General features: G+C 29.7%; 2 protein-coding genes across 4 annotated transcripts; one reads left to right on the forward strand and one right to left on the reverse strand.

Annotated features, from left to right (window-relative positions):
- The first annotated feature begins 268 nt into the window (after window positions 1–268).
- Ipp (inositol polyphosphate 1-phosphatase) lies at window positions 269–3,197 on the forward strand. The gene is made up of 4 exons (XM_065507733.1): window positions 269–429; window positions 495–817; window positions 998–1,271; window positions 2,251–3,197. Exons 2-4 carry the CDS (start codon window positions 602–604, stop codon window positions 2,922–2,924), a joined length of 1,164 nt encoding a protein of 387 aa, XP_065363805.1. The 5' UTR covers window positions 269–429; window positions 495–601; the 3' UTR covers window positions 2,925–3,197.
- A 2,857-nt stretch (window positions 3,198–6,054) lies between these two features.
- On the reverse strand, window positions 6,055–15,153 carry stck (LIM zinc finger domain containing stck). Of its 3 annotated transcripts, none has more exons than XM_065507772.1 (7): window positions 15,025–15,153; window positions 8,995–9,114; window positions 8,615–8,920; window positions 8,410–8,551; window positions 7,487–7,603; window positions 7,261–7,402; window positions 6,055–7,163 (listed from the first exon to the last, which is right to left on the reverse strand). In XM_065507772.1, the coding sequence occupies exons 2-7, from the start codon at window positions 9,096–9,098 to the stop codon at window positions 6,967–6,969; spliced, it is 1,008 nt and encodes a 335-aa protein (XP_065363844.1). In that variant the 5' UTR covers window positions 9,099–9,114; window positions 15,025–15,153; the 3' UTR covers window positions 6,055–6,966. The 3 variants fall into 3 exon arrangements, with proteins under 3 accessions (XP_065363844.1, XP_065363836.1, XP_065363828.1); XM_065507764.1 differs by lacking the exon at window positions 15,025–15,153 and adding an exon at window positions 14,578–14,719; XM_065507756.1 differs by lacking the exon at window positions 15,025–15,153 and adding an exon at window positions 9,205–9,261.
- Window positions 15,154–16,071: the final 918 nt, after the last annotated feature.

Raw genomic sequence — 16,071 nt, forward strand, 5'->3', positions numbered from 1 at the left:
ACTTCCGGAAGGATTGCAAACTACGAATTCATACACATTATTACATTATATTGTCATTAAACAGGGATTTAGAAATGATAGCAATCATGGGCAAAAAGTAGAATATAACTTAACTTTTATAAATTTAATTTGTTTTCTTTCAAAATTATTGGAAATTTCAACTAAAACCTGTAAATCGAACTGGTGGAATTTAAATTTAATAAATCATAATTATTTCCGTTTCCTTACACAAACTAATAAATTGTAATTTTTAAACGTTTGCCAACACTAGACATAATCGCCCAAGAAAATTCATCCATCCACAAAAACTTAAATTATCATAAACAATCATTCCAAAAATAGAAGTGAAATATAAAGTACAAAATACTTAATAAAAAGAAAGAGTTCATCAAATAAAATTAAACTAAGAAAATAAACAAACACACAAAGGTGAATAAAAAATTAAATTATCTGTTAATTAAATTAAGAAGCCTAATGATTTATTTGCAAAATAGGTGCGTGTGTATAAGTTCTCTCTTCCTCTCTGTAATTAATATCTACCAGAAATTAGCAACACAACCGCAAGGTCATTTCATTTACAAAACCTGCAAATTGGCAAATCATGGGCGACAGCAGCCGTCACTTGCTAAAAAGTCTTATTAACGCCTCCGAAAAGGCAGCCAACATTGCTAGAATCTGCCGCTCCAATGAACAATTGCTAGGGCTGTTGGTGCAAGAGAAGACCGGTGATGAGGCCAATGCTAGATTTGAACATGATTTTAAAACCTTGGCTGATGTACTTATCCAGGAATCTATAAAACATGATGTGGGTGCAGAGGTAAATTTTGTAGTTAAATTTTTAAAATGCCAAAATAAAAACTGCAACAATAAATGTTGTTGGCGTCAAGAGTCTTTATAATATTATTGTTGTTTATTTCTATAGGTACTCATTTTTTTTATTATACATACATACATAATTCTTTTTGTATCTTTCCTTCCGCTACTGACTATTGTTTAGTTCCCCGAAATGAAAGAAAACATCAAGGGCGAAGAATCATCCACCTTTAAAAATGCTGAAGATGAAAGTGTGGCCATTGTGGTGGGAGCCAACGAAACAGAGACAGCAGACTGTTTGTTGCAAATTTTACAAACGCAACACCAAGAGGCTGCCCAAATTTTAGCGGAAGAAGTTCATCGTAGTGTGGAGTTTGACAAAGAGTTGCATGAGGATTTTCCTGAACTACCAAATGATGTGGATTATAGTCAATTGGGTATTTGGATTGATCCCATAGGTGAGATTGAAGTAAAAACTTGTTATTTATAGAAAACAAAACTAAAAAATCAACAAAAGTAATATAACTTTATAAGATTCTTATTTAGTTTATAATTCCCACCAAAGATTAACATTCCCAATAATGTATGTTTAACAGATTTTAGTATATACATACGTGAATTATTTTGTAGTAGTCCATGAGTGGTGGTAATGGTATCTTTTATTCATAATCCAAAAATTTACCTTGGCTCTTCCGATTTTGTTAATTTTTGGCACACATATACCCCATGGAGCCGTTTAGTCATTTTAATTTTTAAATTTTGAAAAACTTGAGATTTTATTTGGTAATTCGACAAAGTGTATAAGTTTATGTATTGATATCTTGTAAAGCTGTGGTTGGATTTAGATGATTTAGGAATCATATGAAAGGTTGTTATGACGTCTTTAAATTTAGAAGCTAAAACATAAACATAATAATAATATTTTCACTAAAAAGTGCATTAATGCAAAATCAATTTTTGATAAATTTCTACTCTTGTAATTTGTACTATTTTTTATAAATATTAAAGTGTGAAATGTTTTGCAAACAACGCAATAAAAATCATTTTAATACAAGGACTACTATTGACATCAATGGATTGTATCATTCAGTATATTAAACAAACTTCGGCAAAACATGTATGTATGTTTATATATTCATATCTTGTAAATCTGTGAACCGATTTTATTGATTCAGGAACCATATGAAATGTTAATCAGCCCAATCATGAATAAAAAATCCGTTGGAATTTTTTCCTATTCAAATTCAGTGTTAAAAATGGGTAAAGGGAAAAAACTCCCGCGGATATTTTATTCATGATTGGGCTGATTATGTTCTCCTTAAATTGTACAACTACTTTAATATAAAAGTGCAAAAGCATTTTTCAATACATTAAAATGTGAAACGTTTTTTTTTTGTAAAATTTTGTTTCATCAAATATGCTTTAATTTTCTTACAGACGCCACTGCTGAATATATATCCGGCGATACTATGTTCACCAATTTCCCAGGCATAACTTCCACAGGTTTAGATTGTGTTACCGTCCTAATTGGTGTCTATGATCTAAGCAGCGGCTTACCCGTCATCGGAGTGATTTCACAACCTTTTGGTAATAAAATCGAAGACAACATCTACAATTCTGCCCTATATTGGGGTATAGCTTTACCCGATTTACAAGCTCACAGCAAAAGACTGGATAGCGAAACAAATCGCTCACGTCTCTTGGGAATCTTCTCCAGTTCAGAAAGAGCAGATTTACTGCAGCAAATGTTGGACTTGGGCTATGAATTTGCTTTTTCAGCTGGTGCTGGTCATAAAGCGTTAAAAGTTATAACCGGTGAAGTGGATGTGTATGTACTGAGCAAAGCCTCGACCTTTAAATGGGACACATGTGCACCGCAGGCTATATTACGTTCCTTAAATGGTGATATTATCGATTTTAAAAATAGTATAAAAGAAGGTAAAGCTATACCTTTGACATATACGACTGCAGCAGCTAGTGAGAACAGCGAAGAAGGTGGTGATGAGACGGAAGGCACAGACAAGGATTGGAAGTGTAATTGTAATGGTTTAATAGCGATTAAAGATTTGAAATTGTTAGAGCATTTATTAGAGAAATTAGCTGAATCTTAAAAGTTCAATAACAGTTTAGATTTATCATGATGCTAAAAATAAAATAGTTAGCCTATTTTTAGGTTTACTTTATGCGTCATGATAAACTTAACGCAGTTTTTAGTCATTTAAATATTTATTTAAAAGCTGTTGTATATGTATGTACATTAGAGTGGTCAGTATATACTTTGTATGTGCTACATTTCAACATATTTACAATTATGCAATTATTGGTAAACTGTTAAAAACATAGGTATATGATTGCTCTTTTTTACATTGATGAACCAACCCATTTTATGTACAAACATATGCATGGCTAAGTATAGTGGTAAATAATTTCAAATTATTATTAAAGAATTAAATTAAAAAAAGTACATACATACATATTTTATATGTAGGTATGTGTATGTGGTGGCTTTATGTGTTGTTGGCCTGGTACTGTACTTGATATTATTCCTATTGACATTCTTATTGAAACTGTATTTTAATAAAGATTTATAATTAAAACAAATATGTACTGTGGCAATCAAAATATAACATTATTCGGTGTTTATTTATTTCATTTTAAGTTAAAAGTTATTTAATTTTCAATGCATAATATTGGTAAGAGTCCGAATATCCATACATAATTTTCTTATAGACCCTTAAAGAGACAAGTCTTGTCAATAAGTATTTGTTGACCAAACATTATTTGTCTGGGGACTTAAAATATTTTATTCCCCAGAATGATTTGCTGTCCGACATAAGCATGTTCGTTCAGGTCGAGTTAATCTTTAATCAATAAATACTTATTAGCCAAGTTCATTATAAATTGCGAATAGTCTAGCAACTTTACAAATGAAAAAAATTCACAGCAATCCAATAAATCTATAAAAAAAATAAGAGCTAGTTTTTGGGATTAAACTAAAATAGTTATTTTGCACTTATTGTTAATTTAGTTTATAATCTGAGTTTAACTGAGCATCATTTGTTAGTTAAACCTAAATTAGAACTGCGTAGCGAAAAATTATTTCGAATTTGAAACTGTAATAAAATGTATACAGCCCAATTATGAATAAAAAATTCCGCGGGAGTTTGTTCCCCGGGAGTTTTTTCCCATTGAATTTGAATAGGAAAAATGAGATAAGGGGAAAAACTCCCGGGGAATTTTTATTCATAATTGGGCTGATAAAGTTTTCCGCTCTATATCTAATGACATAATCTAAAATAAGAAAATTACGTCCAAGTTCTTAGTATAAGAGTTTTCCATGTAAAATTTTAATTATAAGCGTTTTTTCAACCGAATATTTTATGTATAGTACATAAGTATAACAGTATTTTATATAGGGAATGTAGCCTAGAACTACGCTAATATGAAGATAATTAAATTTTACTAATGTGACGGTGAAAAAAATACTATGTATTTGAATATTATTTTGATACCGAACAAACTTTTTATTTTTAATCCCTGAAAATCTGTATTTGATATAGGCCCCTATTATGAGTTGCATTCGACAAACGATATTCGTTGGCTATCGAATATCGACTATCGAATGTAAAATTCGTATTATAAGTTGGCATCGCTGTCGAAAATTTCGTTGTGCATCGAATTTTTCAACGAACACAATTTTGCTTTCGACACTGCAAATAAAATTAAAAATATTGTTGAAAATGTAAGTATCTGTAATTTTATTTGTTTTTGGTGGACCAAATACCACTAACTGAAATATTTTCGTTAATTTTATGCAGGTCTAAGGTTGTAAGCAACGAATGTGCGCCATAATACCAAATGACAATTCGGTATTATGGCGCACAAATTTAATTTCTTAACTCGTGAACATCTCCTTCTAGCAATAGTTTTCTGAAGTATTGTACGAAAACTAAAACTAAGGAATTTGGAAATTGCCTTTTTTCCAGAAAGTTTCTATGATGAACTTTGTCCTAATGAGTCCGAGGACGACATTAGACGAAACTGAAGACATTACTGAAACGAGTCTTTTATCAGAACTTGACGTAACTAATAAAGTATTCAAAATCTAAAAAAATCCAAATGAATTACAATGGTATGTTAGAGGCTTTTATATGCTTAGAGAAAACTAAAAACATAACTGAGAAATTGGATATTCTTTATCATGCCTTACTTTCGATTTCTACAATCAGTGAGAGAATTTTGTCAAGTCAAGTTTTATTAAAAAGTAAAAAAAATCGTTTAAAAGCAAAGCATTTAAATTATATTCTATTTTTAAAAGATTATTTCAGAAGATTCCCTATTTATTGTTTTATTGAATTATGTTTTGTTTGGTTTTTATATTTTTGTTTTTTTTTATTATTAACAAAATGATTATACAAGTACACAAAATTCGTGTTTTTCTTTTCATTATAAAATTAAAATACAAATTATTCGGTTAATCGAATAATTTAAAATTAACACAAAATTCGTGTTTTACTATGATGTCGCGTGACAAATCATACTAAAAGTTGTAAAACAATAGCCAATGCAAAAATTTCAACAAGACTACTCTTATTTGATAGCTATGTACATTTTTCCATATTAATATAAAACTAGTGACAGTGCTTTAAACGGCTCTGCCGAATCTTATATACCCTTCACCAAAGTGTACTTTAAGATTAATATTTAAAAGAATATTATAAATAGCATTCAAAGTTGGACTATAGCGGATGTATTGATTTACGCAAAACTTGGGTATAAAAGTTATTCGGAAAGTTCATTTCAACAGACAGACGGTCATGGCTATATCGACTCCACTATCTATAACGATCCAGAATATATGTATTTATGAAAAATGTAGAAATTACAAACGAAATGAATAGCTTATATTTACTCTTGCCACTCATGGTAAAGGATATACAAAATTCTTTAATAAATTATGTCCCAATTCACTGATTTTTGTATTTTTCTAGAGGCTGTTTTCTGTCTCGTACGGGATTCCAAGAAACAACTAATCGACAAAACCTATATTTTGCACTTGTTTTTATTTATAATCCCACCTGTAGGTTAGAAGGTATTCTTTATTTTTCAATCAGTATAACAATTTGAAGTTTTATGTATAAGAGTAAATAAACAATTGAAATATTTATTCATATTACAAAACGCTAGATTACTTCAGGCTTGAAATTATTTGTCGAAAAAGCCAATAAATCTTAATGCATATTTTGTTTTGTGTGTGTATGTAAGGCATTTTATTGTATTTCGATATTAAAAACAAATATAAATTAATAATTATGACTCAAATTACAATAAAAACCCTTAAAATTATTTTGTTTTTTTATAAATATTGCTTCTATATGAAAGGGAAATTTAAAAAAAGGAAAATTATAGCTGCTAGAAAGGAAAACCAACAAATTAAAAAAAAAAACATTGTTAAGAATACACAAACAAGATACTAAATAAAATTAGAAAAATATATACGTATTAAAATAAATTAAAGTATTGTATACATATAAAATTAATTTACAACATTTAAAAAAGACATACAATAAAGTACAAGAAAACAAATGACTACAATTTAAATTAAGAGAGAAAAATATAAAACATTTAAATATAATAAAGACAGATAAAAATACTTGTTTTAAAGAAAAAAATATTAAAAACATTTCGAGAATATGTTTCTTTTTTAATTTTTTTTTTGGTAGGCAGTTTTTAAGTAATACAAAAACTCAATAATTTTCTTTTTAAAGTTATGATTTTATTATAAAAATTGTATTTGATTTGTTATTTTAAAACAATTTTACTATGGCTTTGTTTGTTTGTGCTTTTTTTTATACATTTAAACAAATTTATAATAAATTAAAAAGAGTAACATGCATGTGTTTTATTTCTATTTAAGAAATAATTTATAAATGTTAGTTTAAAACAACTAATTATTATTATTATTATTGACTTTAGTTTAAAACAATTTGTTTTTTTCGGTTTCAGTGTACTGTTTAATTTGTTTTTATTTTAATATTGTTATTTATCAAGGCACTATTTTGTAGGTATACTATATTTGTTTTGTTTTTGTATTATAAAATCGTTTTATGTTTTGTATTTTTTTTTGACAAATTTGTTTAAAATTTGTTAAATTTACATTTTCTTATTCATAGTCATTTCATGAGCGGTGCGTAAACGTTTTCTTAGCTCAGTGGGGAAACGTTCATAACATTTCTTACAAACTGGCTTCTCATCATATTCATAGAATTTCGATTTCTGAGTCATTTTTGTATCGCACACCGAACAGGCAAAATGATGTACACACCAGGCTTTATTAAGGGCCGTGAAAACTTTATGGACAAGAATATTTAAATTATAATTTTAATATTAATATTTTATATATGTATATTAATTATGTATGTATGGAAATGCAATTTTTAAACTTACCATCACCGCCTATAACTTGATTGCATACAAAACACAAATTGCCAAACAATTGGTGATAATGAGTCTCACAGTATGCCAAGCCACGTTTCTCATAATGACGATGACCCAAGAATGGTTTTTCACATTTGGCACAAACAAAATGCTAAAAATTAAACGGAAGTTGTTGTTAATTAGGTTTTGCTTGGAGTTTATCACTAATAGTTTTTGTATTGTATTTTATACGAACCTCAACATGCCAGTGTTTGCCCAGGGCGGTTACAACACGTTCTTCAATGGGACGACGACAGGCGCCACAAATGGGTATACCCATTTTATCATGGCAACGCAGGCAATATAATTCATTCTAAAATAATACAAAACAAAGCACAATGTGATTAAAATAACCTTGGAAATTCATTCAATTTGTATATATATTTTTAGAAAAAGCTGATCTCATCACTGGTTTTGTTTTATTTCTGCTAAACTTCTATTTAAAAAATACTTTGTAATCGGAATATTTTTTTAATTTTATGTTAACTGTTAAATTAAGATTTATTGTTTTTTATAAAATTGTAATTTCCGGACCTCTTTGAGACAAACAGAGGTTACACTATTAGAAACAATTCTTTATTAAAATTATCTGTGATTAAATGCTACATTTAGAGATCACCACTATTTGATCCTGATGTTAGTTTGGAATGGCGTACACTTGGCTTACAAGTGAGGTAACGGAGGGTACGGCTAGTCTACTTGTTCACCCTGGTTTGTGGTAAATGTACTCTTTTGTCGCTATTTACGTTTGAGGTCTAAAACACATTCTCCTCAAAAAAGAGTCAAAAGTCTAAAGTCTGACCGACTGTCTGCGGTATTACCATTGCTATCAGTTAGACCTGTGGCCTTTATTAGAGTATTTGAAGATTTTAGCACCCTCTACCAAGGACACAGTACAGTATTTAGGAAAATGCTCTGGAGGTTGTAGTTATGCTACCAAACTACATTATCACACTTCCAAAAGTATACTCTAGTTATCCTTAATCTTAGTTAACGTTACTGATTAGAGTGCCAGCAAAAGGAATACCAAATAAGTAATAGCAGCTATTAACATACAGCAGAGTACAGTATGATGCTAAAGCCATCACAGCATGTATAAAAATTTAAAATCAAACTCACCATATCATTAGCTGCCAAACCTGGACGACTTTTAACCTCTCTGGCTGTGGAATCTAATTCTTGACCACATGCAGTACAATTGAAATGATAGCCATGATATACTTCACCACGGAAACGTAAAGGCTCCTCATCTATAAGGCCGCTTTAAAATGAAATACAAATGTAAAACAAAACTACCAATAATTGTTAAATATGTACAACTTACTGGCATTTTTGGCACACATAACGACCTGTTATTTCTGCCTTCACCTTGGCATTGCATTCATGACATAAGGCACGATTTTGATTGCGTATAAAACCGCTGTCAGCCAATTCTTTGGCACACAGTTGACAGCGGAAACAATTTGGATGCCAGCTTGCCGACATGGCTTTAATAACGCGACCAATAACAAATTCACCACATTTATTGCAGCAGGGTGCAAATAAGACATGAAAATCACTTTCACAATATTTACGGCCCTCGAATTCATAGAATATGCCATCTTGGAAAGAACGGAAACATTGGGCACAACTAAAATTGGAAAAAAATCATAATTTAGTAAATAGTAACAGTAAGAATCATACATAAATATTTCAATAACTTACACAAAACATTGCGTATGCCACAATTCACCATTTGAATTGACTATTTTTTCATTTGGCTGAAAACCATCGGCACATCGGGTACAATGTAAATTGTCCAACGACATGTTAGCTGCCTGTACTCTGCAAGTATATGTATGTATATAAAAAATAACAAGTTAATTCGATTTTTTTTAAACTAAATATTAAGATAAATAAAAAACTTTATTATACTCGACAATTTGGCTTTGACTTCTTGTTATTGTTCTTTCCATTTTAAAGATTTGGAATTTTCTTCGATCCTTCAGTAACGACGTTTTATTTCATACTGTTGATTTCTTTTTTTGAAACCCTTAAAGATTTAGCTAATGCAAATGGTTGTGCTTTATCAAATTGTGAATCACGTTTAACACCGCAAAAAATATGACGCTTACTTCACTTGGACAAATAAAATGAAACGTTCGATATCAGTTGTATATATACTTGAAATGTTTATATTTGGTTAAGAATATTTACTACACTTGTGGACATAATTATAACTTCAATGCAGATTTAACTTTGGTTTAAAAAAGAGCAATTAAATCTTTAAAACCATATTTTATTACGTAAAAACTAGTTTTTAAGAAAATAATTTCTAAAGGATGGATTATTGAGGATCAAGATATCGCTGTCAAATGGGATTAACAGATTAAGAGCTCAATAATGTCAGACAGTATCCAGCTGTCTAACAGGCTAATGTCCCAACGTACGGCTATTTTTGGAAGTTGGTGTGTTAAAGTATAACTGTGTTAACTCACCAGACATCAAAATATCGTGTCTAGGTCTGACAAATTGCGCAACAACGCGAGTAATAGTTTTTCTAGAGACAGACCACTCGTTTGTATGGACCGACCTAATGATTTTATCGTCTCTGAATATCGTAATTACATCAATCAAAGGAAAGCAGACAGTCATGCCTTCAGAGAATTTACCGATCGTATCTTCAGTGATCTTCCAATAACCTCCGCGATGATGTTTGCTGCTACGCTCATATCCGACCATGAATAGTGCTCCCGTTATGGCGGCTTTTTATTGAGCACCCTGTGATATACAAGGTTTTTTTTAGCAAACTTCACAATCTTCCAGTCTCGGACACAGCACAACTTTGCAACTGGCAGAGGCCATCAACACAACGAGATTCAGCAAAACACTTCTTTACCATTGAAATTTATGGTTCACATAATATTTATCAAACTTAGCTCTGGTTTCAGTGATGTTTTTATCGCAAAAAATAATGATTAATGAGCACACGAAATTCAGTTTTTACCATTTTCTCCTCAAGTCAATTACTTAGTTACGGTCGTTTGGATTTAAAAAACGCAAATATTTTTAAGCTTTCCAGAACACGCAAGTAAATGAAAATCAATTCTAATCTAATTTTCATCAAGGTCCAGACCAAGAAATTTTGGTACTTCCCCTAGATTAGTCAATAAATCGAAGTGACTGGGCAGTTGAAATTATTGGGGGTATCATGGGGACCCTGACCATGATTTGGGACGGCATGGTCTATGCGGGACTAGTAGGCATTAAGTCTGTTGCTTCATCCAGACCTGACTTGTACCAGAACTACTTCTGTTTTCCGTGGCGGTTTTTCTCCGCGGTGGACGACCTCCGTTAATCATGCAACAGCGATCAAAGTTCTCCAGCTGTGTGATGCTAAGATGACTCCTCCAATGACATCGCAGGATAAACTGTTTTGTCAACATAAAATTGTGTTCCATAACTGGTAGAACCTTCGTTCGTACATGCAGCTTGTGACTAGGAAGTTGAGTGCATGGCAACTATTTTTAAATCATTGAGGACTCTATTTTTCTGTATTTCAGGCTTTATTGCTAAATCTAAAATTAATTTAAATAAAACGATCAAAGGTCTAAAATGATTTTTTAAATATCTATCTTAAAACCGCTGCAGCTTTTGAAATCCTACAATATTATTATTAAGGCGTACGTACGTATTCCATGTGAATTGGAGTCTGTTTATATTCACATCAACTGATTTTAATGTGCCTTTTTTTTAATTCCAAATTTCAATATGAGTATCTACATAAAAGTCCATATGAGGAGCCGCAGATCAAAAGGGAGTTTTTTGAAAATTTAAAAATTTTGGGAAATTGATTTTTTCTAGGAGAGTTCAACCAAAATATTACAAAAATACCATTAAATCAATTTGTAATAAACTTCGAAAAAGTACCTTTTGTTCTGCGGCTTCTCATATACAATTTAAACCTTTTAAAATTATTTTGCTACTATTCACTCAATAAGTGCCTTTAATTAAATTTCATTTAGTATTGATAAAAGATATTTGAACTTTTTATCGCTAAAAGTTCAACATATTTTATATTCAAATTCGTTTATTTTTCAGTTGGGTGATTAACATCAATGATTGTGGGTACTTAGATGGTGTAAGAAAAATAAACTTCTCCACTTCCCTCTCGATGGCTACTTAAAATATTTTATACATTTTTATAGTTCACTTTAATCAAATACAAACATCTCAAACACAATTTTCAAACCCTTTTTATACGTATTTAATACAGGCGCGGATCCAGAGGGTGCAAAAAGGAAATTAACAATTCCCCCAAAACAGAAAGGGTTTTTTATAAAAAAGATGAAAGAAATGTTAATTTATTTACTCCCTCCCAACCTGATGTAATACAAATATGTAGGTATGTGTGTATGTAATACTATGTATGTATTTTCAAACTGAAAACACTTCAAAGTTATTAATTTTATTTAACAATTTCTTATATGAAAATAAAAATACAACTTTCTGCAAGCAAGACAAACCAAATGACAAATATATTACACTTAATTAGTGCTATAGAGTGACACAAAACATTAGGGAAGAGAAAGAGAATCCAAAAATCTCACATGAAGATACATTTAAAAATAACAATGACGTCATAGCAACAACAAAAATATATACAAATATAAACATCTGGACATTAAACTAAACAAGACTGAATGAAGGAAAATAACATACACAAAATTTGAATCATCAATTTAAAATCTACATAAAATAAAATTAAAGAAAACTTACATTACTATCTATACACACAATAAGACTACTAACAAATTGAAAATTCTGAAATGCACTAACTACTTATTCGTATATTGCAACATGTGGCGCATTAAAATCAGACAAATAAAAACAGAAATAGAAAGTGTAACAAACAAATTGCAATAGTGATCTAAATGCAAATTAATTAAGAAACTAAACGTTTGTAATTTGTCTTCGACTTACAAAAAACCCATTAATTGGGGCATATTTTTTCGCAAACAATTCAATTGAATTTATAAATTTATGAGATAATCGTGGGCGCATAAAACAACAATAATAACAACAACTACAACAGACTTCATTGACAGACGTATGAAACCACACTCACTCATACTGCCATACAAATCTGTGGTGACAACTTAGTGCTTTTTTCGAAAATTAAAATGTAAATTTTTACCAGAGAAGTTATATTGATGTTCGGCATAAGTCTCTATTTAATACGTATTATTTCGGTTGATGAAATCCTTAGGACCAAATTTTGGACGTGGGTAGTAAATAAAATTTTCTCCGAAGTTTAAGTTTTTAAGAAATAAATAATATTAACCCTCTCCTATTTGTCTCATATCAACTTCTTCCACTTCCTTTGTACACCCAGAGAAAAAACCACTTAAAATCAATAAAAACATATATTGAATCAATAAGAACCATTAATGAAAGTCTAGTAATGTTGAAATTTTTTATTTCAATATGGAACAACATAAATTAAAAGTTGAAAATGATTGATTTATCGTATTTCAATAATTTCAGAATTAATATGATAACATAACTATAACAATAACAATCTGTATGTTGAAATCACCTTTCCGAAACCCCCAAATAACTTACATAAATTACTGATACTTCAATATATCCACTATAGTCCCGGTTCAGTTTCCATGAATGGCTGAGTTATGAGCAAAAAACACCGATTGCTTTGATTTATTATCTATCAGCCCAATTATGAATAAAAAATTCCTCGGAAGTTTTTTTCCATTGAATTTGAATAGGAAAAATGAAAAAAAAGGGAAAAAACTCCCGGGGAATTTTTATTCATAATTGGGCTGTATATCTTGATTACCAATGGATTTCTAATGATAGACATTTCCAAAACCTTTCCAACGATGTGATTGAACAACGCCAAACACTCCTGCGTAGTTGTCACACGATAGCTTTTCGCGGATAGCTTTCGCATACCCAAATGATCATTCAAAATTGAAACCACTGAGCAATGTGAGATGCTTGGTAAATACTATGGGAACCATGGGTGAATTCAGCTTAAGTCTGTTGTCAAAAACCTAATTCATGAGAATGTATTGCATGTATTTTGTTATTGTATCACCCGTATGTGTGAAAAGAGAGTAATTTTTCCATATATATTACTCTCTCCTTCCGTTCTATGTGTTTATTCTATGAGTATTTTGCTTTACTGTCTTTAAACTACCGTAACTCAGCCAATTTCTAACCGATTTCTGAAAATATTATTTCTCTTTAAAATACTATTCAAGTCGTTTTGAAGTTTGAACCATAGAGAATAGATATAGAAGGGAAACTCTCCTGTCAAAGACCTAACTCAGTTGTCAGAAACCTAAGTGGTGAGAATGTATTAGTAGAAAAAACATGTGAAACCAAAAACAACACTCGTATGTGTGATTATTTTGAGTAATTTTTTTGCTTGAGTATTTTTCTAGTTTCCGCTCTTTGTTTCTCTCTGGTTTGAACTTTAAGAATACCGTTATTTGACTAAAACGAAGTGATCGAGAAAAACTAAAAGTATTTCTGTACTCTATGGACTCCAACACATTTGTATCACTGTGATATTATTTAAGACGATTTTCTTTCACTACCGTATATATTATTATTATTATTTATATGTTATTGTCTTCTTAAAATATCAGTTTATATTTAAGATTATTAATAATTAGACAGTTTCATAAACCCTTATTCTTAAATTGTTTTTGTTGGAGCTTTCTACAATTTTAAAACTAGACAACACTCTTACCAATCTAATGAAACGCAAATGAGAGGGTCGGAGTAAAAACGCAGATTGACAAGACAAACTGAAAAAACTCAGAGGTTGTGATCATTGAACATACTAAATAAACACTTTAATATTCGTAATAATGACACAGAATTATATTAAATTTGTATAAAATTTGTCGGTGATTTTCTTTTCGTATTATTCTACATATTTTATGCTGTGTATATATTTAGTGATGCATGGGCGTCGGATGTTAAGTTGAATACCATAATTAGATTTTATTTCAAATACACTTGTTGTTTGTTGTAAAAATTAATGAATGAATGAATGTATTTTTATTAGTTGTATTTATACACCTGTATAGTAATTTTGAATTTAATCATGAGTAAATATTATGTAAATTTTAGAAATTCATAGGTATATACGCAAATCTGATATTTAGATTATTTATTTTGGATTAAATAAACAACAGAATTATGTCACTTTGTTGGTATGTATTCTAATTGTTATTCTTGTTGTTCTTGTGATATTTGTTTTTCGACAATGCTTACTCAACGGGTGGCATATTTACGGAATTTCAATTTCGTTAAAAAGAAACAACCAACTACAATAAAAATTCGTTTAAATTTATTGCACCGAATTCACACACGTTAACACTGCAAAATTTCTCACCAAACTGATTGAATTTGTAAAATAAAAAAAACTAAAAACTCAAATCCATAAAGGTTAATATGGAATTGAGTTTTGTATTCACATGTACAATTTGATTGAGAAATATACCAGCATATTCTTTTTATTTTCTACTTCACATTTCACTGTGTATATTTCTTTATTGTCTTGCGGATCTCCTCCCAAATTTGGCAAAGTCTAGATAACAAATTTCTTCAGTTTTATCACACACCACAATGTAATTTAACTTGTTTTTATGTAATTAATACAATTTCTTATGGAAAATGTAAAGTTAGTTTAGTAAATTAAATATTTTTTGAACAAATTACCTTTAATTTAACACTAAATTTAACTAAATTTATATAAAAAAAACAACTATAAATGCTCTAGCTCTCTTAATATTTTAATGAATCTACTCTACAATAAGAAATAAAAAAACCTACTAACTAGTACACACAGTTGTATAAGGAAGGTACTTAAATGGCGAGTAGTAATATTTTGATATGAAAAGAAAAATAATGAAATAAAACAATAGTTTTAAATTATTTATTTGTTTTTCTGTAGCTTTTGTTTTATATTTTTAAAATATTCAGACTTAAGTGTTTTTAAATAAACAAACATACATATTTTTTATTATGAAGCGAAAAAAGTATGTTCCTTAAATAAGCAACGTTGTTTCACATCCAATTAGAATTTAACAGTAGTTGAAAGCGCCCTCTGCTGTAGAGTAGCAGTTCGAAACATTCTTTTGTATATTCTGCTAAGATAATGTAACTGCGAACACGCAGCTTTTGTATATATTCCGTTAAGTCAAAGGAAACGGAAACTTTGAATTAATGTTACCTATCACATATGCCAAACTATTTTTAAGCGCTCTATAATTGTATGAATATAAATATGTACATATTTCTGAGTACATACATTTTATGGGCAAATAGTAGGGTATCCAATTAATCGGGTTTCTAGTTTAATCGGTTAATTTAAATTTATTCGATTAACCGAATAATTTCTATTTTAAATTGAAAATACAACCAACCACGTATTTTGTGTACAAAAACATAAGGCAAATGTGGTATTTGAGATCCTCTTTGTATACAACGTCATAATTAAAAAAAAAACAAAAAAAAAAGTAGTTTCGAGAAAAACGACTTTGAATGTTTTGACATTTTACTATTTCCTTAAAAAATGCTCAACATATCATGCGATTTCAGAAATAAAACCTGATTTGAATAGTAGATACTAATATCTTTCTAATCTGTATTTAACCCAAATTTTTACTTGTCAAATATACGAGAAAACATGAATTTTCATTTTGACGTTTACAACAAAAAAAACACTCTCATACAAGAAATAATTGAATTTTTTTAAAACTATAT

Source organism: Calliphora vicina, chromosome 1 (assembly GCF_958450345.1).
Source record: "Calliphora vicina chromosome 1, idCalVici1.1, whole genome shotgun sequence".
Classification (NCBI taxonomy): domain Eukaryota; kingdom Metazoa; phylum Arthropoda; class Insecta; order Diptera; family Calliphoridae; genus Calliphora; species Calliphora vicina.

What these genes read in the sequence shown, in the direction of transcription:
- Ipp (XM_065507733.1), top strand. Translation starts at nt 602, where the DNA reads ATGGGCGACAGCAGCCGTCACTTGCTAAAAAGTCTTATTAACGCCTCC. An exon ending in AACATGATGTGGGTGCAGAG is followed by an intron (nt 818 to 997) that starts GTAAATTTTGTA and finishes ACTATTGTTTAG; the next exon opens with TTCCCCGAAATGAAAGAAAA. An exon ending in TATTTGGATTGATCCCATAG is followed by an intron (nt 1,272 to 2,250) that starts GTGAGATTGAAG and finishes ATTTTCTTACAG; the next exon opens with ACGCCACTGCTGAATATATA.
- stck (XM_065507756.1), bottom strand. Translation starts at nt 9,245, where the DNA reads ATGGAAAGAACAATAACAAGAAGTCAAAGCCAAATTGTCGA. An exon ending in TGGCATACGCAATGTTTTGT is followed by an intron (nt 8,921 to 8,994) that starts GTAAGTTATTGA and finishes TTCCAATTTTAG; the next exon opens with TTGTGCCCAATGTTTCCGTT. An exon ending in GCAAACACTGGCATGTTGAG is followed by an intron (nt 7,403 to 7,486) that starts GTTCGTATAAAA and finishes TTTAATTTTTAG; the next exon opens with CATTTTGTTTGTGCCAAATG.